This window comes from Medicago truncatula, chromosome 8 (genome assembly GCF_003473485.1).
Source record: "Medicago truncatula cultivar Jemalong A17 chromosome 8, MtrunA17r5.0-ANR, whole genome shotgun sequence".
In the NCBI taxonomy this organism is placed as follows: domain Eukaryota; kingdom Viridiplantae; phylum Streptophyta; class Magnoliopsida; order Fabales; family Fabaceae; genus Medicago; species Medicago truncatula.
In genome coordinates this window covers 45,018,427-45,046,104 of record NC_053049.1, presented here as the reverse complement: position 1 = coordinate 45,046,104, position 27,678 = coordinate 45,018,427, and the positions used below count along the sequence as shown (strand labels likewise).

At 33.1% G+C, this 27,678-nt stretch overlaps 5 protein-coding genes across 8 annotated transcripts; 1 reads left to right on the top strand and 4 right to left on the bottom strand.

Annotated features, from left to right (window-relative positions):
* Nucleotides 1–151: 151 nt before the first annotated feature.
* LOC11411181 (serine/threonine-protein kinase BSK7) lies at nt 152–6,312 on the bottom strand. Of its 3 annotated transcripts, XM_003630466.3 has the most exons (12): nt 6,160–6,312; nt 5,898–5,965; nt 5,378–5,468; nt 5,066–5,289; nt 4,023–4,158; nt 3,787–3,920; nt 2,993–3,098; nt 2,438–2,523; nt 1,846–2,034; nt 1,435–1,587; nt 841–954; nt 524–766 (listed from the first exon to the last, which is right to left on the bottom strand). In XM_003630466.3, the coding sequence occupies exons 3-12, from the start codon at nt 5,460–5,462 to the stop codon at nt 524–526; spliced, it is 1,470 nt and encodes a 489-aa protein (XP_003630514.2). In that variant the 5' UTR covers nt 5,463–5,468; nt 5,898–5,965; nt 6,160–6,312. The 3 variants fall into 3 exon arrangements, with proteins under 3 accessions (XP_024628954.1, XP_003630514.2, XP_039684734.1); XM_039828800.1 differs by lacking the exon at nt 6,160–6,312 and having other exon boundaries at nt 5,898–6,145; XM_024773186.1 differs by lacking the exons at nt 5,898–5,965; nt 6,160–6,312 and having other exon boundaries at nt 152–766; nt 5,378–5,462.
* A 6,053-nt stretch (nt 6,313–12,365) lies between these two features.
* LOC120577285 (cysteine proteinase inhibitor) lies at nt 12,366–13,352 on the bottom strand. Its single transcript, XM_039828401.1, has 2 exons — nt 13,064–13,352; nt 12,366–12,960 (listed from the first exon to the last, which is right to left on the bottom strand). Exons 1-2 carry the CDS (start codon nt 13,325–13,327, stop codon nt 12,757–12,759), a joined length of 468 nt encoding a protein of 155 aa, XP_039684335.1. The 5' UTR covers nt 13,328–13,352; the 3' UTR covers nt 12,366–12,756.
* A 2,393-nt stretch (nt 13,353–15,745) lies between these two features.
* On the top strand, nt 15,746–19,756 carry LOC11439049 (AT-hook motif nuclear-localized protein 5). The gene is made up of 5 exons (XM_003630469.4): nt 15,746–16,892; nt 17,633–17,700; nt 18,451–18,582; nt 18,908–19,066; nt 19,255–19,756. The coding sequence occupies exons 1-5, from the start codon at nt 16,430–16,432 to the stop codon at nt 19,486–19,488; spliced, it is 1,056 nt and encodes a 351-aa protein (XP_003630517.1). The 5' UTR covers nt 15,746–16,429; the 3' UTR covers nt 19,489–19,756.
* Nucleotides 19,757–20,519: 763 nt separating this feature from the next.
* Nucleotides 20,520–22,486, bottom strand: LOC11437561 (probable glutathione peroxidase 8). Its single transcript, XM_003630470.4, has 6 exons — nt 22,294–22,486; nt 22,082–22,158; nt 21,784–21,845; nt 21,544–21,662; nt 20,882–21,049; nt 20,520–20,765 (listed from the first exon to the last, which is right to left on the bottom strand). Exons 1-6 carry the CDS (start codon nt 22,351–22,353, stop codon nt 20,733–20,735), a joined length of 519 nt encoding a protein of 172 aa, XP_003630518.1. The 5' UTR covers nt 22,354–22,486; the 3' UTR covers nt 20,520–20,732.
* Nucleotides 22,487–24,435: 1,949 nt separating this feature from the next.
* LOC11427109 (probable phospholipid hydroperoxide glutathione peroxidase) lies at nt 24,436–27,403 on the bottom strand. 2 transcript variants are annotated; one of them, XM_039828881.1, is made up of 7 exons: nt 27,310–27,403; nt 26,984–27,039; nt 26,820–26,896; nt 26,574–26,635; nt 25,666–25,784; nt 24,800–24,967; nt 24,436–24,708 (listed from the first exon to the last, which is right to left on the bottom strand). In XM_039828881.1, exons 2-7 carry the CDS (start codon nt 27,029–27,031, stop codon nt 24,679–24,681), a joined length of 504 nt encoding a protein of 167 aa, XP_039684815.1. In that variant the 5' UTR covers nt 27,032–27,039; nt 27,310–27,403; the 3' UTR covers nt 24,436–24,678. The 2 variants fall into 2 exon arrangements, with proteins under 2 accessions (XP_039684815.1, XP_003630523.2); XM_003630475.4 differs by having other exon boundaries at nt 26,984–27,339.
* Between the last annotated feature and the right edge of the window lie 275 nt (nt 27,404–27,678).

The following is a 27,678-nucleotide window of genomic DNA, read 5'->3' as shown; positions in this document are numbered from 1 at the left end:
TTCAATTTTCAATGCATTAAATTCACAAATTTTCATAAAAATTTACTATCTTTAAGTCCTTAAAGAGTGTTCTTAAGGTACTCGTTAACATTTCCCAAACTTTATTTATGCCTATTAGGCCAAGTGAACAACTCTCGAGAGTAAGAAAGAATGGAGTAAAATAATTTATTAGAAGGAAAATGAATATATCAGTATCAATATATATATCATACAAAAACATGTCAATATGGTAGCCATTCTGTACATTAAATTACAAGCACAACAACAGCATTTGATATTCGGCCAACAAATGCCAACATAAACTGACAGGTGAATCTTTACAAACACGCCTCTCTTCCAGCCTGTGCAAAAGAATGCTTCTAGGCATGCACAAGTATAAACCTTAAAACCATCCTAAATAATTTTCCAATAGGATGAAACTGTAGCCCCCATGTACATTTACCAAAACATTGAGAAACCAACAACTTTTTTTCTATGTAAATGTTATCTTCAAGATTTGGCTATAAGCCAATAACCACTTCAACTAATTTGTGCTATTTTTAGCTTCAAGTGAAGAACCCTCTTTAAGTGCCACTTGGGCATCATTCTCCTTGCCAAGAGCTAAAAGAGCAACAGCTTGTAAATAAAATGCAATGTACCAAACAGGAGATATCATTTGCGCCTGCATTGCATCACCAAGTGCTTCGTTTGGCATATTGTTGATGAGATAAGACAGACTACGACGCGCATAAATTGTTGGAGAAACCATGCTTCCAACTTCAATAAACTGCATTGAAGAGCACATCAAATGATTTTATATATTTTTTCATAACCCAATTAAGAACCAAGAAAATTACTAACCTGTGTATAGCCCTCAATTGCAGTTTTAAAGTCCTTCACCCGAAAAGCAGAATCACCCTTCTTCTTCGAGTCTATTGTTTGCTGCATCTGGTTGGTCCACATTTGGAATGAAAGCTGCTCGATAGAGATAGATGCAGAGACATAAATTAGTGGACACAATTAGCCATCCAACATTGAAAGACATGCATATGGCCATAGACATGTGACAAGACATCAAACATATAATGTTAGACCAAAACTTGTACTGAAACCAATGGTGCACACATAGAAAAAGTTTTACAGAGCTCTATTGAAGGTGAAAAACTTGGTCACTAAAACAATGTGGCACTGGCTCTTCTAATGTTGTCTTACTTGGAATACCATTTATAAGCATAGAAAATTCCTTATCATTCCCACGAACTAAAAGCAATTCAATGGAACAAATGAGCCATTATAATTCAAGTGTCAAAGAGATGATTTAATAAATTAAAAGCAATAACGAATAGTTTAAGGTTGAAAAAAACTTCCATTTACTCCGCAGTACACATACAATCAACATAGAACTCAGAAAATAGAACGATCTATTATAGGTTAGTTCACAGATCAGAAACGAACCTCAGTAGCTGCCCCCTCATCATCTTTATACCCAATTTTCTCCAGCACCTCATGTATGGAAGTCAGATCCATGCGTAGACAAGCTTCTCCGAGTGGAGTAAGAGGAAAAGCAGCACTACCATCAGGTATGCCCATCAGCACATGAGAAGGAACCTATAAAATAAAAACAGTCACAGCCCATTCCAGCTCATCGAAATATGGTCTCAGTTCTAAGCATAGACAAAACCCAGCCACTTGCAAATATAAGATGATTATAATGACGTCGAATAGAAACATATCAGTACAAAAACTACTATGTATAACTAGAGAATCTTATAAAAATCAGCCTGCAAGCATTCTTTAATACGCTATCTTCATTCAAAGCTATCATTGTATCTCAGATAATACAGAACCACATCTAAGAAAGCTAACCTCAGAATCTTTCTGCAAAGGTATTAGAGCAGTGACCAGTGACTTCGGGTTAGGACGCTCTCTCGGTTCAGATTGTAAACATCGTGAGGCTAGACGAACCAATTCAGTCCCCTCGTCATCTGAAAATTGTCCTTCTAAACATGAGTCTGTTAGACTCTGAAGGTTCCTGTCCCTGATCAGGTCAAGGGCCTACAAAAAAATGTGAAATATGTCAGATGTAAGAAAATAAAATTACACCCTGTTCAATCACGAGACACCGTGTGCACAGGGAAAATAAAATAGGAGGTAACTTAATATTCATGACAGGCTAGAGTTTTAGCTAATTGAAGAGGAAGAAAGACCATAATAGCAGGCCTGGATTATTGGCTATGTGACTGTTCAAGCCAGCTGTTGGTCTACACGTGTTTCCATATCTGCTCTTTTCAGAGAGATGGCTGCTTTCACCAACTGGTGGCCTTCCGTTAAGGATAGGCTGTTTGCCGAGTTCGAAAGAACTAAATCGTACAAGCCTTCTTTAGGAAAAGCTAGCAGATACTCACAAAGTTATCCAACAGGGGACACTAAGCATGGTTTATGAAGGAAAGAAACTTACATGGCTTGGAGGAATATGTTTTCCACTGAGAAGGTCGAGCAAAAGGGTCCCAAAGCTGTAAGTTACACTCTCTGGAGTAACTCTACCTGCGTGAACACAGAAAAGGAAGGAAGAAACATTGCCGTCATATATCTATAATTGTGTTATACGGTACAAAGTGAATATAATGATTTAATAACCATGTACGGGAATTGTTTTCTTTTCCAATTCAGAGGATGGGATACGAATCCACTCCATTCACATTAAGTTTGTAATTGCATAGCAAATTATATTAACCTGTCTATTACAATAAGATAAATTATGTAGGTCCATGACATAATTTTTCTACAGGAAAACTTAGGTAGTGAGTAGGAAGAATAGTATGCTGCTTAAAAAACCAATGAGAAAGCCATGCCCCAATCACATACATTATATAGAAACAACTTCTACGAGAGAAGAAAATGTTACTAATGTATCTGAAAATTTAAAATTAATGTACAGAAGTTTGATACTAGGCACCGAAATAGAAGAACAGATAACATAATTATGTGATGAATTGTATTTTGTTTAAGGTACCTGTCCTGAGATACTCTGGTGGTGTAAATGCCAAATTCGTACTATAACTTTTTCCATCTCGACTGTTTTTCATCAAACCGAAGCATGAAAGTTTAGGATTGAAGTCCTGAATAACAAGAAAAAAAAATATAAGCATATTTGACATTTACTATTCAAGCTTAGAACACAAAAGTTTGTGAAAGTTGCTTCCATAGTTTCAGCCACAATCATTGCCCTTTCCTCACTTCTTAATCAAGTTTATAGCAGCTTACTATCCTATGCTATCAATCTTAGTTTTGAAAGTTTTTTTGATCTTAGATGAAGTGGTAAGCCACTGAAATTAAACTCACACACAGTTGTGAGGTCCCGGTTCGAACCCGGGTCACGACGTCCGGCCTTGCAATTTCGGCATTTGCCAGTTGAGCTAGCACTTCTAGACTATCCATCTTAGTCTTTACCCACTCCAAAAGGAAATATTTATAAAACAATCAATTGTATATCTTCGTGGACATAAACTTCTGACTTGTTTCCATTTACACAAAATGGAACATTTATATAATTTACCATGTGCAGTATTATCAGATCTTAATTCATATTTGAAGACAAAAACATGATCTGAAAAATATGAACAAGTTGACTTGTTATGGGATGTGAGTTGTCAATATTATATGATATTTATTTATTATTATGCAATTCAACTGTGTCCTTTTACAGCTTTATTAAATGTAATAAATCTATCCAAGATTAACAATTTTTAAGCACCACCAGCCGCCTTGAGTAATAGATCTCACTGCAAATACAAAAAATGAACTTACATCATCAAAAAGAACTCTGTAAGCATTTAGATCATGGTACAGAGCACGTCCTTTGCTGGTACAGTACTCCAGAGCTTGGGCAAGGTATAAAGCAACTCTAAGCCGCATTGCCCACTTCATGGGCTGAGTTTCCCCTAAACAATTGTATAAAAATATGTTAAAAGAAAAGTCATCAATCTGTATACAGAAGAACGACAGCAAGAAGCTAATGCATGACAAGCTAACCATGTACTCACAATGGAACAAGTGCTTTGCCAAAGTATCATTGGACATATATTCTGATACAAGCAACCTTTCATCACCTTCACAGCAACATCCAAGCAGATTTGCCAATCTTTGGCTCCTTAGCTGGCCAACAGCTCTGGCCTCTTCCTGAAAGAAATGGTGGGAGAAGGTTCCTTGTCATGCTAATAATGAAAAGCACGTGTAAGTGAAAGAAAACCTCATCACTAACCATGTGGGGGGATAGTTTCTCAAAATGATGTTAAGTTTTCAACTGCCACCATATGTAAGAGGAAATTCAAAAAGCTTAAAAAGCCAACTATCAATGGCAAGTAGACCTAGATATTAATTCCACACCATAATTATTTTGATAGATCTTGTAAATTACATGTAAAATATCTTTGACGCGAAAATGTTGGGCGTCAGTATAAAAGATTGAATGAAAACAAAAAAATATTGTTCTCTGCGGATACAGACTTGCAAGCACAAAATAAAATACAACTTAATTCAGCTGTTAAAAACCGACAAAAGTAAGTAAAACGACAAGAGATTGCACTGTCATTTAAATGCAAAAGCGTAAACTGACAAAAGTACGGTAAAACCAACAAGAATTGGGCCATTATTTTGAGAAGCATGCATGAAAGCCAGCAATGAAAACACGGAAAATCGACGTCATTAAAGACACACGCGTGATTTAGGAGGCTTTCAATCATGGAAGAACACTTACATTTGAACTGTCGCATAATTACTTATCATAGATAAAGAATCACAGATGTGCAAAAACAACAAACATGTGTGTATGCAACAGATTAATGATTGATTCAGTCTTTCCCCTGGCTCTCATAGGATTTCTCGTGACCTCTGCAGACCAGACTCACGTGCACAACAAAACACCAATTAACTAGGCCCTTAAAACCGACAAAAATACAGAGGAACAAACTATAAATTGTGCATTAAAATGCAGAAGCATAAGAGGAAGTGCACGACTGACACTTTTAACAAACATTCAATATAACAAATCTACACGAATTTAACACATAAGTTTCCGCATGCTCACCAGAAATTGATGGGCATCTGGCCAGTTTGATTTGTTGAACCGTTTGACCGCAATTCGCACTTGATTTTCAAGTTTCCCTTTATAGACAACATTTGGAGCCTTTTCACCATGCTCAGAAACTATATTTTCAATTGCAAATCCAGAGGTAGCCTTCCTAAGCTGGTCAATTGTATATTCACGAAAAGACGCCAAGCCATTTCCCTCAACATTATTGTCTTCATTTTCTGAACAGAAAATATAATCACATCACATAATTAACAATCACTCTCAGCGCATCCAGAACAAAAAGGAAAGACCAATTCAACAACTTACCCTCAATGTTTGCCTCAGGAACCTGAACACCACCTTGCTCAGTACTACAACAGCATGTTGAGTACTTTGAGAAATTACAACCCATCCCAACCTATAACCATTGGAAAAAAAAAAAAAAAAAAATTATTGTTAGTCCTAAAATTTTCAAATTCATCACAATTCACAAAGTCCCTTTTGCTTAAAACCATTGCCCCCTCAACCTAGTAAAACCTTCAATTGAACATGCTCATTACATTAAAATCACAAAATTGCATTAAAACGTGATTAACATAGATTCAGTTACCAATTTTTTTTTTTTTTTCAATACCCAAAACAATTCACATCAAGTAAACAAAAAATAAACCACATGAAGAAACAATTCACAATTAAATGTTACCCAGAACCTAGTTTTTGAAGAAACCTAGTAAAAACAAAACAACAGCATCCACATGAAAAAAAGAACAAACAATCACCGACCAAAAATAAACAGAACAATAAGGAATATTCAACCAGCACATACATAGAGGTAGCAAAATCAAACCTTTTTTGTTCAATGGCGAATCTGTGTAGTGCTGAGTCAATTTAATTCAACGGCGCTTCTTCAATTTGCTAAAAAGTAACAATCAAATCAGCAACAAAAAAAATTCAGCAGAAAAATTGAAGAAAAAAAAATGCATTAGAATTAGAAGAACATAAAATCAATAGAAGAAACAAGTAATGAAGCAAAAATGGTTTATGGAAAAATCAAAGATCAGAGAGAGAAATTGAAGAAGAAGCAAAAAGGGATAAGAAACATTAACAACCTTAAGGGATTCGAAACAGTCAAAACTCAAAAGAGACAAAGAAAGTGAAAGGACTTTCTGCTCTCATTTTTCTTCCACTTATATATATATATATATATACACATTTTTTAAGATTATGTTAATTTAACCATATTAGTGTATTAATTAACATCATTAGTTAATGAAAGAAAGATTAATAAAAGTGGAAAGTCACCCAAAAACTCAAAGTCTTGTTCAACGATGTTGTTTCTAGTCTTTGGTGCATCAATGGCAAACACCAAATTTTATACTACTTTTTAAGTTTTGGAAAATTAAAATTTAGGCCGGTATAATAATAAAAAAAATTGAAAAAAAATGATATTTATTCATTCAAATTAACTGTGTGTTGATATAATATTAATTCAATTTTGTTAAAAGCAAAAAGGATGAACATGTGTGAATAAACTCACGTATCAATGCTAAAAACACAAGACGACAATGTGTACATATGCCTGCAAAAATGTATATATTCATGCGTTTAGAATACTCATTCATCGGTTCTGCAATGTTGACGACGTCAAAGTTATTGATTGAATTTGTATTTGATCAAAACTAATTTTACAACCTTAATCCTAGTTTCCAAAATTTTATTTTTATTGAAATAATAATTTTTTTTTGCAAAAAAAAAAAATCTAACATTCAATAAATGAATTACAGAATTAAAAAAAAAATTATATGAATTTTTTTATATTTTTTTAATTTCTGAAAATTAATTTTTTAAATTGTTAGAAGATAGTGTGGAGAAAAATTTAGTGTTAGAACATGTTAAGAATATGTTCTTCACTTAATCTAATCATTGAATCAACTTTCCCGTGGTGGGAAAGGATTAACCTTTCCCATGTGAACACACACCTTTATTCGATTGTTTTAAAGTGAGCAATTTACTTAAGAGTGTAAAGTGAGTGGTTGAAACTCTCATTTGTGATGTATTCTTGATCCACGTTTTTTCTGAATTAAGATTTATCCAACTGTTTTAAAGTGAATAATTTACTTAAGCGTGTAATATTAATTTCTAAAAAAAACGAGTAATATTAATCGTTAATTAATACATTAAAGATGGATATTGTATGTATACTATAACAAATTAAAAGTTTGTTAAAATAATAACTCTTGATTTTTCACTCTACATTTTAATCATTTTAAAGGATAAAAATTCCGTTAAGATGAAAACTGTTCACCACCTATAAAAATACCAGCAACAACCAACACTCTATTTTCTATTTTCACTCTTTTATTAGGTGAAATTTATCTAATTCAATCACTTTATACGTGAGACTCATTTTCATAATGGTGGAATATGAATTTCATCTCATTTAAAAAAAGAGTGTTGAAAATATAATGATAAAAACCCTTTTAATGATTATGTAAAAAACAAAGAAGACTCTTTTATTGAATTTCATCTAAGCGTAACTCGTATTCAAAAAGAAAAATCAAACGTGTAACACTTCTCTACAAAAAATATCTAACGTGTAACTCTTTATGGAGAGATTAATGATGGAAGCATATAAATAAATTTTAGAGGACGCCGCTTTGTAAGAAGAAATCTCTCTTTGCTATGATGAAATAAAATTTTAGGGAGAGGTTATTTTTTTTTTTACATAAGCATTCGAGAGAGGTTATATGATATTTTCTGATGGTTCCGTGTAGGTAACTTGGGCATCGAAGCAGAGCTTCCAAGTTTTGATATCATTTTTTCTGATCTAAATTAGGCATCAGAGCTTGAATTGACATCACGAATGCAAAGTTATCTTATTTAATGAGCATTGAAACCACGTGTGTGGGAATTGATCTATGCCGTTAAAAAACATATTTGTTTTCTTGTTTTCATTATTTATTTCATTTCTCTATATATATCGGCTTGGATGTTCTCTCAAACTAAAAACTTCTTTCTCTGATTCAAGTTATTAGTGTGTGATACGAGTGAGACAAGAAAATGAATCTTTCCCTCGTAGAGTTTTCATGATATAGATTTAGGATTGTTCAATCATTTTGAGGGTTTGGTAAAAGAAGGATATTTTTTTCCATCTAGGACCGTGTGTTCTAGGTTTTAGGTATATTTTCATTAATTTTTTTATGAAGTTTGATAATTCGGGTTGAAGACTCAATGAAGAGATTTAATCGGAAATTGGAGGCTCAGGGAAGAGAATCAACAATTAGCGTTAAAGTAATATCACAATGAAAATCTGACTAAAAACTTTTTCTAATTAAGTTCTTAGGGTGTGATACGAGTGAGACAAAGTGTGATACGAGTGAGACAAGGAAATGAATTTTTCTCTCATATAGTGTCTATGAGGGACTGAGGTTGTTTGTGATATGGATTGGGGATTGGTAAAACAAGAAGATTATTTTCATCTAGAACCACGTAGATTTGAATTTTACTCAAGGAATAAAATTAATAGTTGGTGTTAAAGTTGTATCGCAGTATAGATCTGACTTAAAATGTTAAAGTTGTATTTTTTTTAAATGCTAAAAATTCAAGAAAAAAGTAATGAAAATCTAAACATAGAAATCAAATTTTGAGTCTATCTTTTGCGGTGATTTTTTATTATAACGTTCTAACATGTTTGAAAAAATTTATTAAAAAATTGAAAAGCTTAAAGATAATTAAACAAATTTAAATTTAACAGAGACTAAAATCCATGTTGAAATTTTGTGTAGAGATGCAACAATGATATTTTTTATGAGTACGACAAACTAAATTCACTAGTAATTTTAGTGTTAAAGTTGTATCGCAAAGTGAAGATCTGACTTAAAATGCTAAAGTTGTATTTTTTAAAATGCTAGAAATTCAAGAAAAAAGTAATGAAAATTTAGACATAAAAATCAAATTTTGAGTCTATCTTTTGCGGAGATTTTTTTTAATAACGTCCTAACATGTTTGAAAAAATTTATTAAAAATTTAAAAGCTTAAAATCCATGTTGAAATTTTATGTAGACACAAAAATGATATTTTTTTTATGACTAAGACAAACTAAATTCACTAGTATTTTTTTTATAGAAGAGAAACTTATTTAACCCTCTCTAAAAAAAACTTATTTAACCTTAAAATTAAATCAATCTATGACTCTTATTGTGTTATAAAATTTAATAATGATTTTTTTTTGCATATGAACGAGAATGAGACGGTGCCTTATTGTACGTTTGAATTGGACAAACTGAAACTCATGAGCTAAAAAGCACGCATGATGATACACACAATGACAAAAAAAATCACTAAGTACAAACAAAAATATTATTATTTTAATGTGACATCATGCGAACATCAAACAAACTAATGCATAATTGTAGAAAATAATAGTATAGGCTTAAAATGATTGGTCGCCATTTAGATTGAGATCTCAACTGGTGATACATTCCGTGATCAAAATGGTTAATCGCTCTTTGTTTGAAGAATGTTTAATGATCACCTTCCAACTATTGATAACTTGATTCAAATGAGTGTTCATAGTATACTATTTTATGTGTATGTGTGGAAGGATGTATCATAAATAAAACATTTAAACATTTGTTTTTGATTGACATGTATCCGTAAGTTATGATCGAATGTTTTCTCTTAGCTATGCTTTGTCAAACAACAATCCACTAATGTTACTTATTTTATAAATTAAATTTCTCATGGGAAAAAAGTGAATGAGTATCTTTATTTGATATGGATCAGTTGCTTGTGGATTATTTGGAAGCAGCATAATCAAGTTATTTTTTTGTAATCAAGAGAAAGTCCTCTTGTTGATTTGGTAAAGCTTTTGGTTTGATTTTGATTACATTTAAAGCAAAGAGTTACTTCTACATTTTTTTTTGTCAGATAGTCTAGTGGCTGAAGCTCGCACATTTTAAATGTGGAGAAGTGAGGTGTCCGAGGTTCGAACCCCAACCCCTACATAATATGCATTTGTCCATACCAACTGAGCTAAGCTCACAGAGACTTCTTCTACAATCCCTATAAATGGAATACGTGACTACATTAGGAATTTAATTTTTGTTTTGTTGGGTAGGATATGCCGTCATATTTAGGTGTTATTTTTATTTTTTTTTAATGATTTTTGTATTTTTTGATATTAATACTTATTGTGTTATGATTGTTGTTTAATATATATTTGTTTTGAACTCTTTAAAAAAATATGTTGAATGAGTGTTTTAAGAACTGTGGAGATTTAAATATATTACTCCCTTCTTCCTATAATAAGTGACTCTTTTGTATAAAAATAATTATTTTTTTTCATTTTTTATACCATAAAAATGTTTTTTTTTTCCACAAAAAAAAGCAAAGCAATATCCGATACATCTTTTGGGAGCAAAATGTTGCAACTCTTGTTGAAGAATGACGAATGCATGCATTAAAGACATTTTAATGGTGAAACGAAAGAAAGAAGAAAAAAGCACAAAGCAATGAGAAAATTTGGGGTAGCTTTTAAAAGCAGTGACATGCTTTGAAGAGTAGTTGCACATTTGTTAGTAAACATTTTGTTAGATGACTTGCCGCTCAATCCATACGAGAACTAATTTGAAACAAATATGTAGCTACAATTTCTATCGTAGCTAATCCCGAATTTTCTTATAGTAATCATAAAAAAGTCTATCTCGAAATCTCCATTCAATTCACTCCTATAAATTCAAAATTTCACAATTGATATGTTATATGTCAATTTCATGGTAAACCTTTAATAAAAATGAAGTTTTCTTGTGCGTGTGACTCCCTCAATCTAAAGCAATTCAAAAAAAAAAAAAAGTTACGAAATATCACTTTTATAATATTCTCTTTCATAACCTTTGATCTCATTTGTTTTTTGACAAAAATTAAAAAGTTTGAAAATTTTATAGCAATTTCCTTTTTCTTGAGTTTTAGAGTGTCTTTCATCATATTTTCTTTAGATGCATATTCACTTGGATCTATGTTTGATCTTTATAATTTGAATCATTAAAACATAATTTTTGGTTTTCATTTTGGTCCCTTAAGCTGATTTTATTAATAGCACACTTAAACAAGATATGCGTAGTTGGCAAAATGATAATGTGCTCATACACCAACACAACTTACAAGCTAATTCAAATGCTATTTGGCATGGAAAGCCTAATACAGGTTCTAAATACCAACATAGAAGCAATAAGCCTACACAAAGAAGAGCTTCCAGCCATGTATTGCAACCCACATTGGCAGTATCCTGCTATATCTTCACAGCTTTACATTCCTTTATTTTATTATTGCATTAAAATGCACTGACCTTGATGATTCAATCTACCACCTCCAAAACATTGGCAACTTTCACGTTAAAAAGAATGCTGTTCTTTTCCAACCAAACACACCAAGCCATTGTTAGCCAAACTAAGTGGGACACTTTCTTGCCTTTCTTCCCTTTGCAAAAAGCAAAACACACAACATTGTTGATGCACATCGCGAATAACCCCTCTACTCCATAATTCTACCCGGGTTGTTAGCCTATCTTGAAGTAATCTCCAACCAAACATACAGATTTTTGACGGCACCAACGTTTCCCACTAGCGATGTGCAGCTGCCATAAAATCATCGCCGTATTCTGCCGAATTATGCAAACCACAGAGCAGAATATAAACGGTATTTAACTGAGAAACCGATGTAATCTTCCGTACTTAAACGTAACTGAGAAACCAATGTAATCTTCCGTATTTAAACGTATGTGTCACGCCTTCCTGCAGCTGCACTGTAGGCAGGGCAATGACCAGTTCAACAGCAGGCTGATTTTCTTCATGGTTCAGATTTCGACTCCAACTCCATTTCCAGTTCTGCACACCATCGGATGCAGACAGTTTCTGTGCTACTATGAATTGCTTGTCAGAAGCTAAACTGAACGGGTATGGAAATTGATGACAGATTGGCTGATCCACTTGCCATAACTCCTTCTAGAATAACGCGTTTTCACCGTTTCCGATCTCTTTTCCAACAACTTTCGCGAACCAGTTTGTGTCAGCATCTATTGGGAAAAACCCAAGTTCCACATCGGATAGACAAGACTCTTGAGAAGAGTTTATAAAGAGGAGGCAATCCTCACCTTACAAGCCGGTTTTGTAAGGATAAGTTAGGCCCCAAATTTCAACAGCATCATCCTCCCTTCTAATTGAGCAAATATCAATTCTTGCTAAAATTGCATTGAAATCCAAATTACAGTTTGAATTAAAAAATGGTGCCAAAACCTTCTTAATAATGTTAAGCTGGTTTGATAAGCTATCTTAGAGTACTTAAGCAAATAAGTTAAAAACAGCTTACAAACAATGTCTTAAGTTGTTTTCATAATTAAGTTCTTCCAAACAGTCTCTATATCTCTCTCTATACCACTCATCTACTTATGCAAAAGGAATATCTAACTCAAGTTATTGAACTTGATAATCAATAATTTCTTAATTTCTCAATTTAAATGTTAAGAAACATGAAACAAACATTGATCAAATAAAGCATATCTCTCTGGTTTGGGGGCGGAGCTAATTAATAAATCAATTTAAATGAAAACATTCAGAAAAAATCCCAAAAGACTAAACAGTAAAGAAAAATAGAACACATGTTCAGCTCAATGGAAACTAATAACTTGTGACTCTGAAAACTGAAAATGATCAATCTAGCAATTGGTTGTGGCTGAGCGTCAACTCATGTAGAATTAGCATCTCCTTCCAGTCCATCCAAGCCTCGACGAAAATACCTGTATCATAGACATTCACGTTCTCTCCATCCTTAGCCTTGAGTGTAATGTGATAGCCCATTGCACCACACCTACGAAACTCCGCATTTACCACATTCACAAACTTCAGATTTGCATTCTGCATCACGTTTTACAAGTATATGCATCATATTTTATTTTGGTCTTAACCTTAATCGTCAAGAAGAATAAAGCGAAATTAAAAGAGAGAAAAGAAAAAGAACCTCTTTCTTATTGTGGTTATGAACAAGTAAAAGAGCGAATATATTAATGCCAGGACGGTACCGGCTCCACTTCACTTCTCTAGGTCGACAACAAAACATGTCCTTATCAAGAAAGTCTTGGGAGGAGATAGGGTTTCTCTCAACGTCCGAACCTCCGCCTCCTCCCGTCAAGATGCTATCCCTCTCCACGTTGACAACTCCACCTCCTCCTGTCAAGATGCTCTCCCTTACTCTTCTCTTTAAATTTTGGAAAAAATTCTCCATGGTACGAGCAGGTTGAGGTCGAGGCTACACCTTTAGGTTATATTGTATTTAATGGCTTGGGGAATAAGTTTTGATTTATTTTTTTGCAATTGCTTGTTTCTGGGGTAAACCCCTCACTTCATACAATCTTAAATATTAATTTGTTTACCGAAAAAAGTAGAGAAGTTTGTATCATGAGCTTAACTCATTTGTTAGAGGCAATACCTAATACTAAGTCAAATTTGAACCTCGACACTTCACTTATCCATCTTAAAAAAGGAAGTTCTAATCTTGTGGGACCCAAGTCATTAGGCACGATCGATAATAGCCTAATGACTTCCCTAAAGTCGTGCCTAATAAAATCGATTTGCATTTTTTAGGGAAGTCCTAGCCATTATGCTATTATCCATCGTGCCTAATGACTTGATCGCAATTGCGGAGACTAATCTGTCGAACCTTGTGGGACTCAAATGGACGGAAAAAACTCCTTAAGAGTTTTAACCATGTTGTATGTCTAAGGCCGAATTCGAACCCATGACTTGATTAAGCTAGAAAAAACACGAATCATTTTATTTAAGCACTCTTGAGTTGGTCATAGATTCAATCATTGATTTTTGCATATCAAATTTTTCTTTTAATTACCCATGAACGACAATGAATTTTAATGCAAATTATATGCCCTTGTTATTTTCTAACCAAAAAATTTATTAAAAATAATTTAGAGATTACTTTTAGAAATGTTTATGTAAATTAGAAAGTTGCAGTGACATTTCATTACACTGAAGTGTTGGTTTGAATCTACATTTCCACACTTAGCAATATTTAATTAGTGTGTGTAATTTTTGCCGATAAATTCTTTGAAAATCAAAATAAACTACCAGGTCCCAATTATGGTTGGATACTTTTGACTTCCTAATATTAGAAATTGTTTTCCTTTTGTAATTAGATGTTTGCCTTTGCATCCATGACAATAAGTCGGACTACATTGGTCATTTTGTCTACTTTATAATACAATCGATTTTTCCTAAAAAAAAACAAAATACAATCGATTTTATTTTTTTTGTTTTTGAAATGCGATAGTGATGATGATACAACACTGCATGTGTCATTTGGTTCACCACGTTTAATTCTGGAGGGTACTAATAGTAGTGCCTCAAGAAAAAGCTTCTAATAGCGCTTAAAAGGAGTTCGTTGTGGGTGATAATCTGTCCGAGACAGCTTGCTTGGAAATCAGGCAATGGATAAGATAATTTGGTGATTGCTTTATAAGTTACTCAAATTCAACCTCTCAAATAAGCCGATTGAAAATTATGCTTCGATCCAAAAAATAATAATGAATGTAACTCTTAATATATTTTGTGCTATCGACAGTTACGATGCGATAAATTTAAAAAACTTTGATCAATGTGAAAGGCCTATAAAACAATTATTTGATAATTTTGGCGAATTCGTCTTGGGGCCGTTGTTAGATGGACCATTATACAAACTCGGAAGAGCGGTAACTAACATAGGACATATCCCAAAAATGTTTGACCGCTTCTTTCCCTACTTTATGAGTTTCTCGCGCGTCTTAGACAATTCAGATTATAAAATTCGAAAGGCATAAACACCCCATAAAAACCTTCAAAAACACGTTAAAATATTTCAGATTTTAAAATCTGAATAGGGCGCGAAAAACTCATTGAATAGGAAAAGTAATGGCATGTTTACATCTTGCACTTATGCACCCGCTTCCTGAAAAATATTGGTCCATGAAGAAAGTGACATGAATCTAACTAAACACACTACAAAATAATGAGTTCATCATGGGTCCCTATTAAAAGACACCTTGACAAACACCAATTTGCTCCTTTCAAAATAAAAAAATAAAAAAAATAACACCAATTTGCTCTCACAGTTTGTGACATCATTGAATCGGTTGGTTATAAAAAGTCGGATTACATTTCATACTATTTCTGATGATTACTGATACTCCAACTTAAACAGAGCCTACCTCTCTCTACATGGTCATGAGAAATTTATCGTTTGCCTCATTTAATTTCAACTTTACCTGTTTTATATTACCCATCAATTTATCTCCAAATGCAAAAATAAAACATGCAAACAACAAAAAATAAAAAATTTATATTCGCTCTGAAACATATAAAATACACTTCTAAATTGACCGTAAATTTGATAAAAATATGATACATCACCGTAATATTAACAAAAATTACGGTTAAAAACTTCAACAAAATCACAATGAAGCCGTAATTTCATCAAACACCTTTTAAGTCTAACTAATTGTATTTAACACATAGTGATAGTGATTCCAAATTCCAAATATGAACTAACAAAAGAAATTAAAAACACAAAAAAAGTCCATAAGTTATGGTACTTTGGTAGGCCACAATTTCCCTCCAATACCCACTATTCTGCCGTCCTTGTTAGTCTTCTTTTGTTGCTAAGTTTTACTTTTTTCCTCTAAAAATAAAATCTTTCTGCATCCTTTGGTCAGAAGATACTCCCACCACCACTCCATTCTCACTCACTTGTAGTGACTTGTGACTCCAATCACAAACAAAAACCATTAAAAAAGACTCTTTTTACTCTATCTACAGCCATCTGTTTCACACACACTTCACTTCACTTACCCCCTTTTCAAAACCCCATTTTTTTATTCTTTTTTTTTTTTCCTTCCTCTTCTCATTTCTCAACTCTAACTTTTTGTCTTTTTCCTCTCTTTTCTTTTTTCCCCTTTTACTCCTCTTACTTCTGCATTCTTCTATCTAAACCCTAGATTTCAAATCTGGGGTTTTGTTTTCTTAAACAAAGTTTCTTCCTTTCTTCTCTGGGATTCTTAGATTTGTATAGGAGAACTAAAATCCTTGCAAAACCCTTGTTCCAGAACACACTTACAAAGTCTTTAAGCTTGTTTCTGGGTTTTAGAATTTAGATCCCCTTATTTTTGGTTAAAGATTCAATTTTTACATCATTGTTTCGTCATTTTTGCTATATCTCATTATTAAGAGTAAATCTAGTTTAATCCCTTTTAGTATATTCATCTTTAAGTTAGATTTCGGAAGATTGAAAAGGGGTTTAACTTTAACATAGTTGCTTAGGTATTAATTACTTAGTTAATGCATGGATGGGAGAGAGGCTATGGCATTTTCTGGTGGCCCTGGTTCATATTACATGCATAGAGGAGGGGCTGGTGTTGCAGGGTCTGGTTCTGGAGGGTTCCAATTACCCCCTCCTGGATTCAGACCTTTGCCAAACACTGGCATTATAGCTCAGCCAAATGCTAGGGGTCAGGGTGGTGACACTAGTTCCATGTTTTCATTGGAGACTCAGTCTCATAACTCTCATGCCAATTTTAATCATGGCATTAACATTGGTGCATCTTCTGGGGCACCTTCTAGTGACCCTGTGAAAAAGAAAAGAGGGAGACCCCGGAAATATGGTCCGGATGGATCGGTTTCTTTGAAACTTTCTCCAACGTCTGCCCCTGCAAAATCCACTCAGGAGGATTCAACTACACCTTCTGAGAAACGGGGTAGAGGTCGCCCTCGTGGATCTGGAAGGAAGCAACAGCTAGCTGCATTAGGTATATTTTTCTGTGAGAATGATTGTTCTTGTTGATTGTATTTGTTATTTAGTTCATAATCTATTTGACTATTTGTGCTTTGATTTCAGTACATAGAGTATATCGCAATTCAAATATCGGACTGATATCTTGTTGAGTTGAGATTCATGGTGTTATGTTTTGTTTTTATTACTGTTATGATCATGATTATACACTAATGATAGGAGGTGGATGATGGCTGTGTTTTCATATTGCGAAAATATATTTTATAACGAACTCTTTTGTTTTCCTGTTTCTTTTTCCATTTCTACACACATTACTGGTGGAAGATTTTCTTTTGATTTCATCCTTGACTATTTTGTTCTATCTAGGTTCATGTTTACACAAGTTAGATTACTGACACTATGATTTGGTTCTGTATATTCCATGGTTACTGGTTGGTCATAAATTCTACTTTGAAAATCTAAGTAAATATAATTGAAATAGGCGGATTTCGGGGGATGTATTGAAACGGGTTGCCATCAGCATAATTTCTGATGTTGGCCTCATGTGCCGACTTCATTAAATGCACTCCAGGCTTGCATTTATGGATTTAAAATTCAAGAAAAAATGGACACTGTTTTGCATCTTTCCCCTTTTCCAATCATGCAACTTGTTTTACTGCTTTGATTGTAAATTGTGGTAGTAATAATAATGAATAATACCTTTATTTTTTGCATAAAATATGTGGACTATTAACATCCTGGTTCATCATTTCATAGGTGACTGGATGACCAGTTCAGCAGGGTTGGCTTTTTCGCCTCATGTTATCACCATTGGGGTTGGTGAGGTTGTTATTTTCTTCTTGTTATAAACAATATAGATTTTCTGTTCTTATTTGTGTAATACTTTTGTTCTTTTTCTTAATCCTGAATGTTAAAATGTTGAGTTGCACACCGCTAAATGTAATAAACTTGTCATAAATTTTGGTTTGCGTTCGAGGGGAACTTTCAGTCGCCCGTTGATTTAGGGCCGCTGAAATCATTGTTGATATCAACATAGGAAAAGATCGATTCTTTTACTTTGAAATTTGGTTTCTTCCACTTAAGAAGTTGTGGTCAATTGTCCCTACAAACTTGAAAAGCATATTGTCACGTCATGCAACCCTCATAGATAGTGTTTATAACCAGAAATCGTTGAAAGCATACCTGAATGGAAATTTTACAGACTGTTTTCGTCAACACAAAACAGAATATAATTTGAAGATTAATCTCACACAGAAAGATGGCTGTTGATTGCAAGCGATACTGATGATACTACTTAATATGAACATCTATCTTGATTTTATGTTTCAAATAGTTAGCTTAATTACTTTTATTCATCAACACAAAACAGAATATAATTTGAAGATTAATCTCACACAGAAAGATGGCTGTTGATTGCAAGCGATACTGATGATACTACTTAATATGAACATCTATCTTGATTTTATGTTTCAAATAGTTAGCTTAATTACTTTTATTCATCATGGAAAATCAAGAGTTATACCTATTGATGCACGTCAAATTGTTCATTGATAATAGATTTTCATTATTTTCAGGACATTGCAGCAAAGCTATTGTCTTTATCACAGCAGAGACCAAGGGCTCTGTGCATCTTGTCGGGCAATGGGATAGTTACTTCAGTTACTCTGCGACAACCTGCCTCTACCAACATTGGTGTAACTTATGAGGTTTAAGCTCTTACTACTCTTTCCTCCGTTCCAAAATAACTGTCATCTTAGGTTTTTCACAAAAATTAAGAAAAGCTTTATAAATTAAACAATGCTGCAATCTTGCAAAATCACCCTTATTATAGTGGAAGATAATGACTTGTAAGCAGTGCACACAATATTAATTTAGGGGTAGAGTTGGAGAAAAAAATAATTAAGTATAGTGGAATATAATGACTTGTAAGTAGTGCATACAATATTATTTTAGGGGTAGAGTTGGAGAAAAAACTAATTATCGTGCCCAATATTGGTTTTTATTAAGAAACTTTTTTTGTTGCTTTTGCAGGGAAAATTCCAAATATTAAGCTTGTCTGGTTCTTACTTGGTTGCTGAAGACAGTGGACCATCCAATAGAACAGGAGGCATAAGTGTTTCTCTTTCTAGTCGTGATGGTCATGTTATTGGTGGCAGTGTTGCTAAGCTTATTGCTGGAAGTCTAATACAGGTCTATTCCTGATTGCCCTAAAATCTACACTAGAACTTTGATATTTGTTACTCTTATTTTTGCATGCTTATTCATGTTGTTAATTCCAAAACAATATGTTAAAACAACTGCAAGATCTTTAGGAACAGGCGTGAGCTACCTCCGAAGATAGAAATGCTAATATTAAAGTGCTATATTGCTTGTTGCAGGTGGTTGTATGCAGTTTTGTATATGGTGGTGGCTCGAAGGTTAAGACTAAGCAAGAGACCGCTGCCAATGGTGAAAGTTCTGAACCTCATAACGATGATAAGCTAGCTTCTCCAGCCAGTGCTCCACCTGGTCAAAACTACGTCTCTTCTCTTACAGGCATGTGGCCCGGATCACAGCCATCTGACGTGAAAAGCGTGCACGCACATACTGGCTTTGACTTGACAAGAGGATGAACATTGAAGAGATTGCAGTTTTGTATATATACCTGTTGTAAATTAATTTGAGTTTGTGTGCATTGTGACTTAGCCTGTTATCCCCATTGTTGGATAACAAGTTTTCCCTAACAAATGCTGAAACAAGAGAATCATTTAGGATTCAAGCGAGTACTATTCTTGATTCATCCATAATGTTTGGTCTGGTGAAACGAATGTGAAACATGGTAGAATGTTCATTGAGTTCTGAGATTTATTTTATATTTGTTTATTATGCATTACAACCGTATATTGATGCAAGTACCATATTTCATCCAATTTTGTAATTTACTCAGTGATTGTGATCTGTGTCGACGATGTCACGACGTGTTATGTGAGAATGAACCATGATCACTCAACTAACATGTATATTTGACTATATTTAACTATTTTAATTTGCCAATTTGATTGCTGATGATCAAGGCAAGTGTGGTTCAATGCAACAATGATGTTTCTTTGGTTCACAAGAATCATTGTTGTCAATAAACTCTCTTAATTTTTGGACTTCCAAGTGAGGGGATAATATGGCCAAGTCTAACAAAAACAAGAGCACCTGAATCGCTTAGTATTTGGTTGAAAGAAAATAAAATTCCAAGGATGAATGACGAAGAAATAACCATAAAAATAGGCAATTTGTTATGGTTTGAAATTATTTTTAAATTATTCAATTACACGGTTAATTATGGTAAAATTAAAGAACATAAGATTTTGTAGAAGAGAAATAAATCATTTTATTTTTTTGGGTGAACTGGTGCGTACAAAGATTAATCTCTCGGATAGGACCAATAAATGACAAAGCTCTCTAAAAAAATTAAAACTGGTGCATTAATAGAGGGTAAATTACACAATGTTTATATTGTGATATACATTTTTAGACATGTTTTAAAAAACCACACCCCTCCCCCAAAACAAAGTTTGGCAAGAAGTGTATCCTATTAGTATAATTTTGCTTTACATGGTACTGTCAATAACATACATGTGACGATTCTGCTGTTTGATATGATAAGTTAAGATTTTAGATCTTACATGATTGGTGTAAAATTATAATAAAACTAAAAAAAGTCTTGACATTCGTCAATCTTTATAAAGTTAAGCAACATGTTGTCTATAAGGATATTCATGTCTGTTCAGTTTGTCAGAAACTAATCCATTATTATGCATAATATTACAACTTCAAAAAGGAACATTACAAAGCCAAAAAGTGATGCTTTAATCCATGTATGTATTCATTCAACACCAAGTAGTTTACAGATATCTCGCTGCAATACAAGAAAAGACACCCGAAGAATTACATAAGCAACATAAACCATCCATATCAATTGATATTGATATATATAAAAAATATGAATTTCTTGAATAATAACGCTCCGTGTACCTCAAGGCTAAGAGGAGACGTGGTGGGATAATATCGATCCACCACTTGACCATCCTTGTCAACTAGAAACTTGGCAAAGTTCCACTGAATATCATCCCCAAAAATTCCCCATTTACCCGACTTTAAGAATTTATACAAGGGAGCAGAATTGTCCCCATTCACTTCAATCTAGCACAACCATGGAGATGAACTTAAAAGTTTGTGCATATCGATATCAGTTCCTCAATGCAAAGTATTTAGCAGAAGTCTATGCAGAATAGCAGTAATCTTATTATCTTTATCCAACTAAGTACAACTAGTCAAGCAACAATTGAAGATCATTACGGTTCACAGTAGCAGTGGAATTATCTTTAAATATATATCGCAAATTTTGGTGTAAATTATAAATCGCATGAAGATCAATAATTACTATTGGTGCTATTTTGTGTTAACTTGTTTTAAATCATCATATACACGGAAAGGCTTAGGATTGACAATAGGTAACAATGCAAAGTGTAAATCATACCACTGCAAACACATAATTGAAACAAGCAGCAAGCAAACATAGTGCAGAGGCACAAAATCTCAATTATTTAATCTTCACCGTCTACAAAATAGGAACTTGGAAGAGAACAAGTCAAGAAAACTAGGGTTTCCAATTTGAAGATTATATGTTGAATTACCTTATCAAAGATGGGGAATTCTGATTTGAAGTGAGTACAAACAAAATCCAATATTTGATCATTGGTTCCAGGTTCTTCCTCACCAAATTGATTACTTGGAAATGCCAGAATCTCAAGGCCTAATTAAGATACCAATTCAGTCATCTCATCTCATGTGTATAACATAAACATATAATATTTGGAAAACAACAATAGAAAGAAAGAAACACTGTGATCCCCAAAAGAAATAGAAATACAAACCTTTGAGTTTGTACTTGTCATATAGTTGATTTAACCCCACATAATTTGAGTTGGTCATACCACTGACTCGATGAAATCAATCCAAAAACAAACATGAGTTACAAATAAACAGCTTACTTAGTAGCTTATAGCATAAGGGCTTACAGATAAGTTAATTCTATGGCCAGTTTTTGTATATTCTATAAGCTATTTTCATAAACAATCGAGGAGGGCTTATAGGAATAAGTTGAAAAGAGCTTATGAACATGTGATTTTACAAGTGCGTTTAATAAAAGAGAGTATGGTCGGATATACATACCATTTGGAAGCAACATTAACAATGAGGAGGACTTTACCCTTGTAAGTGGCGAGATCAACATCATTTCCCATACCATCCTGCAGAATTGGAATTGAAGAAAACAAAAAAAAAAATGTTTTAAATATATAAATGAACAAAACAGTGGTAGTTAAGTGAAAGCGCACAGACAGAGATAAGAAGAAGGAAGTGAAATGAAAGAGATAGATAACAACCTTGAGAGTGAAGTCGTAGACCGATTTTGGATCCTTACTGTTACTGGGTTCGGTGCTCATGTTTTGTACCGTATGGAGGTCAACACAACAACAAGAACAAGAAGAGACCCGAAACAACCAAATAACTCAAATTCTGCAATTAAGTTTTTTATGCTCATTAATCTGTAAACCGATGTTAATTTTTTTCTTTGGCCTAAACTTGTCTCAAAAGTTTCACGCTAACATGTTTCTTTAGAAATTAAAAAAAATCAAACAAATTGCGTTCAAAACATAATTTTTAAATGGGTGTTAACCGTTAACCGGTGTCCGGCACTCGTTAAGTAGTTAAAAATGGAAAGAAAAAATAAAGTCAACATTAAAAACAAATCATTTTCAAGTTTCAAAAAATAAAATACACAATTATCAAAAAAATATTTTCTTTTATAATTCCTTAACTAGTGCTCAGAGTCACTAAATAACATTTCCCTTTTAAAATTTATAAGAAATTGAATGAGCAACTTTCAAATGAGTAGTTATAGGGCTCGTTTTGACTTGTTTTTAAACTTAAGCAAAATAAATAAATTTTATCTATTAAATTTAAACAAAATAAATAAGTTTTATGTATTATTTATAAATTAATCAAAATAGTTTATGAAAAAGCAGTTTATAAAGATAGAACTTTCATTAATAAGAACATAAGAATTAGCATATAATTTATTTATTTGCATAAACGCTAAAAACCAAGTCAATTTAAAAAGATTTGATGTGAACATTTTTTTTTTCAAATTACTACTATATTTTTGAGTTTGATTAGTATGTTATGCTGTTGTACAATCGTTTTGTAAGTGAATCAAATATACCGTCACCTCAATTAATAAATGTCATAACTCATGTGTTTTTATATTTATTTATTGTACACCTATCGAATCAAATATATTGTCACCGTAAATTAATGAATGTCATAACTCATATGTTTTTATATTCATTTGTTGTACAATTACCGACTCCTTCTGTTCTAAAATACATGTCGGCAGTCAACCGCAACAAACATATCAAAGCACAATTTTGACTGTTGATATTTTTTAATTATATTTAATAATAATTTGATATTTTGAAAATACTTATCTAAACAAATTAAACAAAATCATGCTAACATTTGCATTTATATATGAAGAAAACTTAGGTACAATTCCTTAGGTGCTTTTCGTATGGTTCTTAACTAAAAATACATATTTTTTTGGATATAACAAACTTTGAGAAAATTATGGATTTGAGGAAATCATGGTGAATTTAGTTAAGAATCATACGAAAAGCATCTAAGGAATTGTATCTTAGTTTTCTCCTTTATGGTACAATTTCTTAGGTGCTTTTTGTATGGTTCTTAACTAAATTCACCATGATTTCCTCAAATCCATAATTTTCTCAAAGTTTGTTATATCCAAAAAATATGTATTTTTAGTTAAGAACCGTACGAAAAACACCTAATATTGATGAATTGTACCTAAGTTTTGTCCAAAAAAATATTATCAAAGTTCGTGGAATAATACATATTGTTAAAATAAATGTGACATGTACTTAGAAGTACTTATTTTTAGAGACTAAAATAGATGGAGTACTTGTTTGTTAAATTTTTTTTATATTTGATTTTTAATTGGTGCTTTTAAGACACATAATAGCAAAAAAAAGAAGACACATAGTAGCATTTTCATATCAAAGTTATATAATGACTCAATTGGTTGAGTAGTGCTGAGTTGGGGAGGATTAAGAATCGATCTCCATATAACAAGTTTTTAAAGAGGGCTGGAAGAGGTTTAAACAGCGAACTAAGCACCCGATGTAGGAGTCCTGCTACAAATGATTGAAGTTTGTGGGAATACTGTGTGGACTGTGGAGCCATTGGGTCCGAACTGTTGTTATTAAAATGATTTTCTACCAATAACAAGTAAAAAAAGTGAATCTTTGGGTTGTTTCAGACAACTCGAGCCCCTTATCCTAAGCCCCAGTTGATAAGTATTTCATACAAGATCATGCACATAATTTATTAGCAAACTACAGAGTGCAGCTGAAGTTGAGAAACCACATCCTATCTACGCACAGATACCAGTCATATCACGGGAAATTTGCCCAACTTTAACCGGGAAATAAAAAATGAAATAGAAAAGATCAGTGTATGGCTAAACGAAGCTTATGTAATCATTTACATTCATACAGAAGTAACAAGTCAAGTACACAATCTCATGAAGATGAACCAAGATCATCCGAGATACAAAACAACTGTTTGGGTAAGTATACAACGAAATGGAGGAAACTGCACCAACATCTGCAATACATTCCTTTATTAACATAGGAAATAGTAAAATTCTTATCGTTCATATACATTTATTCCATGTTCCCATCATTCATAACTTATGCATCAAGCAACTTCAGCAAGTCCTTCTGTAGACATCAACAAAAGAAATATACTTAGCACAAAAAAAATTCATTATATCTCGGCGGCATCATATGCCTCATCATACAAATTTCTTACCTCAATGCTCAGTGGAGAAGTCGTTGGTGCATAACGATCAACAACATTCCCATTTTTATCAACAAGGAACTTGGAGAAGTTCCATTTGATACCATCCCCAAAGAGTCCACCTTTGCTCGACTTCAGATACTTGTAGATTGGAGCAGCAGTGGCACCATTCACATCAACCTAATTAAAAACCAAATAAACATCATCTGAGTATGTGTTTATAGCTGGACTGTGTTCAAAATAACGCCATCTGAGTTTAATCTTATTCGTATAGTATTCAGGGAAAGCCAGCGACAATAAAATACTTCGATGACCTAACATATAACTGAAAAATTCAGAGTTTAGATGATTTTCAACCTTCCACTCCTTAGCACCCTGTCCCCTCTTTCATTACAGTTCATTCATCATCATATTACTGAAATTAGTTTCATGCAATACGGGTAAGGCTTGACTACAAAGGCCTGAAATCAGTTTATTCTTTTCTGCATAGTTTATGGTTTATATAAGGTCTGAAACTGATATAATGCAGTGCTATTAAACTGCGTCAGCGTAGCAGAATTTAGTTTATGCTTATAACACTGGTTTTCAAGCATTACACAGCCAGGGTGAACATGTGGAAAATCATGGAACAAATCACCTGTTCTATATCTAATATCCACATAAATTTGAATGCAGTAATAATTCAGAATATGTATAAGGGAACCTAACTGAAGATTTAGAGGTTAACATAAAGCACATGTGCCTCACAAACATGATTTAAGTTTGAGCTACCCCCAAAAAGTAGGTATTGAAGGGGCCAATGCCATGATCAGAGCATTTGTTCTAGCAGCATGGAAATTAATGATTAATACATAGAATAAACCACGAGCGAAGTTTACCTTGTCAAAAACAGGAAACTCAGCCTTGAAGCGTGTACACACAAAGTTTTGTATCTCTTCAACAGATCCAGGCTCTTGTGCCCCAAATTGATTACAAGGGAATGCCAGAATTTCCAAACCTGAATAAAGATGACAAAGTATTTTAGAAAGATGATGGGATGGGATGCCACAATAAGTTAGTTGCTTGAACCTTAAAAAGAGAGGGAGATTATTTTTATTTTTTTTTAAGAAGCTAAATTGGCACAGAGGAGAATTGAACATAAAACCTTGAGGAGGAGCAAACTCCAGGGTTCCAAGCCAATACAACCCAAGTGGGTTGAGGGAGATTATTGAAGTTTGGTATACATAGCCAAATTGTCCAATTAATCTATGACCAACCATTATTATTTATAAAGAATGTGAAAAACAATAACCAATATTAAGGACTCTCAATTTTGTTAGTAGTATCACCTATAAAGTAAGGCTTATAATTCCAGGGTTCTCCCACCTAGGGTTTGATTAGATTGGCTTATTTCGCACTGTTTGTAAGAGCTTATGACATGTCCATATGATAGATTGATAAATTACAAAAATAGCTTATACCAAAACAGTTTTGACATCATTTTATCTTTCGTTATAAAAATAGCTAATATATGATAAGTGTATATGCTATAAGTGCTTAATTAAGTTGTTTATCCCTCCAAGACCCTAATGGATTAGTCTTTTGGTTTGAGTACTCCATGTGAGCTTATGAGCACGAGCGATTAGGAACAAGTATATTGTGATATTGATATAAAATTGGTTATTCGAGCAAATAAATAATTGATGATCAATAAGATAACACAAAGAATAAAGACAACAAGAAAGAAACAAATATAAGGAAAATAAAACAAAACAAAAGCATAAGGATAAAAGAGAGGAAAGAAAACCTTTTGATTTGTATTTCTCATACAACTGACTCAGCTCTGTGTAATTTGAGTTAGTCAATCCACTGCATGAAAACATGATACAGGGAATTAAGAAAGGAAGTAAATTAAGGTGAAAACAAACAATAATTCAACTTGTTAGATCTGGAATATAAAGTTTAGCATATAAACCTTTAGGGTGAAATGAAATCATTGCATACAAGATAAGCATATATCATCAATTATATGTGATAAAAAAAGAAAGTATACCATTGTGAGGCAACATTGACAATGATAAGGACCTTTCCTTTGTAGTCACCGAGATTAACATCGTTACCCTTAGCATCCTGCAAAAGAAATTAACAAAAATGAATATTGTAAGAGATATAAAAGAAGAAGAAGAAGAAGAAGAAGAGGGAGTTATAAGATATTACCTTAACAGTGAAATCATGAATTGATTGAGGGTTTGATGCAGATGCCATGGTGTGATCTGTTCTTCTTAAAGTGAAATACAAAGAAGGGGTTAGAGTTGTAAAAAGTGGTTTATGTATTATAGGTTTGTTTGGAAGAGTAGTAGAGATTGAGAAGAAGCGAAGTAAGGAAGAAAGAGGAGCAGTTAAAAGACGTTTTGTAGTTGAAATGAATCGGATGCGAGTTGTTGTTGAAGTACTACAAAGCATTGAGATTTTATTTATTATTATTTATTTATAAGCGTTATTCTTCTTCTTTGTTCTTACACAAAGTGCTACAAAGTATATACCTTTGTTCTGAGAGCCACCGACAATTGTGAGTGTGAACAGAATAACGAAGATTACGCGTGGATGCTTCTTCTCGTGTCCAAGTGCCGATCTGTCTGTATTTCACACCGAGTAACTCCATCACCACTTACGTCATCACTATTTTTAACCTTCTTTTTGAAAAAACGTGTCAAATTCTAGACTATTTAAATAGTATATCTCCATCATTAAAATAAATTGTCTTGGATCCTCTATTTTTTACATTTTTAAAACTAAAATTAATCAAAAATTTAAAGAAATCATTTTTTTAGTTTAGCTATATCTTTTATGACTATTTTCACTTGCTCGCGAAAATGGCTCCTCGTTTTAAAATAAGGGAGGTTGAATAAAAA

Excerpts from the sequence above, each read along its gene's own strand:
- LOC11411181 (XM_003630466.3), bottom strand. The coding sequence starts at position 5,462 with ATGGGTTGTAATTTCTCAAAGTACTCAACATGCTGTTGTAGTACTGAG. Across the intron at positions 3,921-4,022 it reads GGCAAAGCACTTGTTCCATT|GGGAAACTCAGCCCATGAAG; the intron begins GTGAGTACATGG and ends ACAATTGTTTAG. Across the intron at positions 3,099-3,786 it reads ACAGAGTTCTTTTTGATGAT|GACTTCAATCCTAAACTTTC; the intron begins GTAAGTTCATTT and ends CTTGTTATTCAG.
- LOC11427109 (XM_003630475.4), bottom strand. The coding sequence starts at position 27,229 with ATGCTTTGTAGTACTTCAACAACAACTCGCATCCGATTCATTTCAACT. Across the intron at positions 26,897-26,983 it reads TTCATGATTTCACTGTTAAG|GATGCTAAGGGTAACGATGT; the intron begins GTAATATCTTAT and ends TTTCTTTTGCAG. Across the intron at positions 25,785-26,573 it reads TGAGAAATACAAATCAAAAG|GTTTGGAAATTCTGGCATTC; the intron begins GTTTTCTTTCCT and ends ATCTTTATTCAG.
- LOC11439049 (XM_003630469.4), top strand. The coding sequence starts at position 16,430 with ATGGATGGGAGAGAGGCTATGGCATTTTCTGGTGGCCCTGGTTCATAT. Across the intron at positions 17,701-18,450 it reads TCACCATTGGGGTTGGTGAG|GACATTGCAGCAAAGCTATT; the intron begins GTTGTTATTTTC and ends CATTATTTTCAG. Across the intron at positions 19,067-19,254 it reads TTGCTGGAAGTCTAATACAG|GTGGTTGTATGCAGTTTTGT; the intron begins GTCTATTCCTGA and ends TGCTTGTTGCAG.
- LOC11437561 (XM_003630470.4), bottom strand. The coding sequence starts at position 22,353 with ATGAGCACCGAACCCAGTAACAGTAAGGATCCAAAATCGGTCTACGAC. Across the intron at positions 22,159-22,293 it reads TCTACGACTTCACTCTCAAG|GATGGTATGGGAAATGATGT; the intron begins GTTGTTATCTAT and ends CCAATTCTGCAG. Across the intron at positions 21,050-21,543 it reads AATTCCCCATCTTTGATAAG|ATTGAAGTGAATGGGGACAA; the intron begins GTAATTCAACAT and ends TGGTTGTGCTAG.
- LOC120577285 (XM_039828401.1), bottom strand. The coding sequence starts at position 13,327 with ATGGAGAATTTTTTCCAAAATTTAAAGAGAAGAGTAAGGGAGAGCATC. Across the intron at positions 12,961-13,063 it reads ATAACCACAATAAGAAAGAG|AATGCAAATCTGAAGTTTGT; the intron begins GTTCTTTTTCTT and ends AACGTGATGCAG.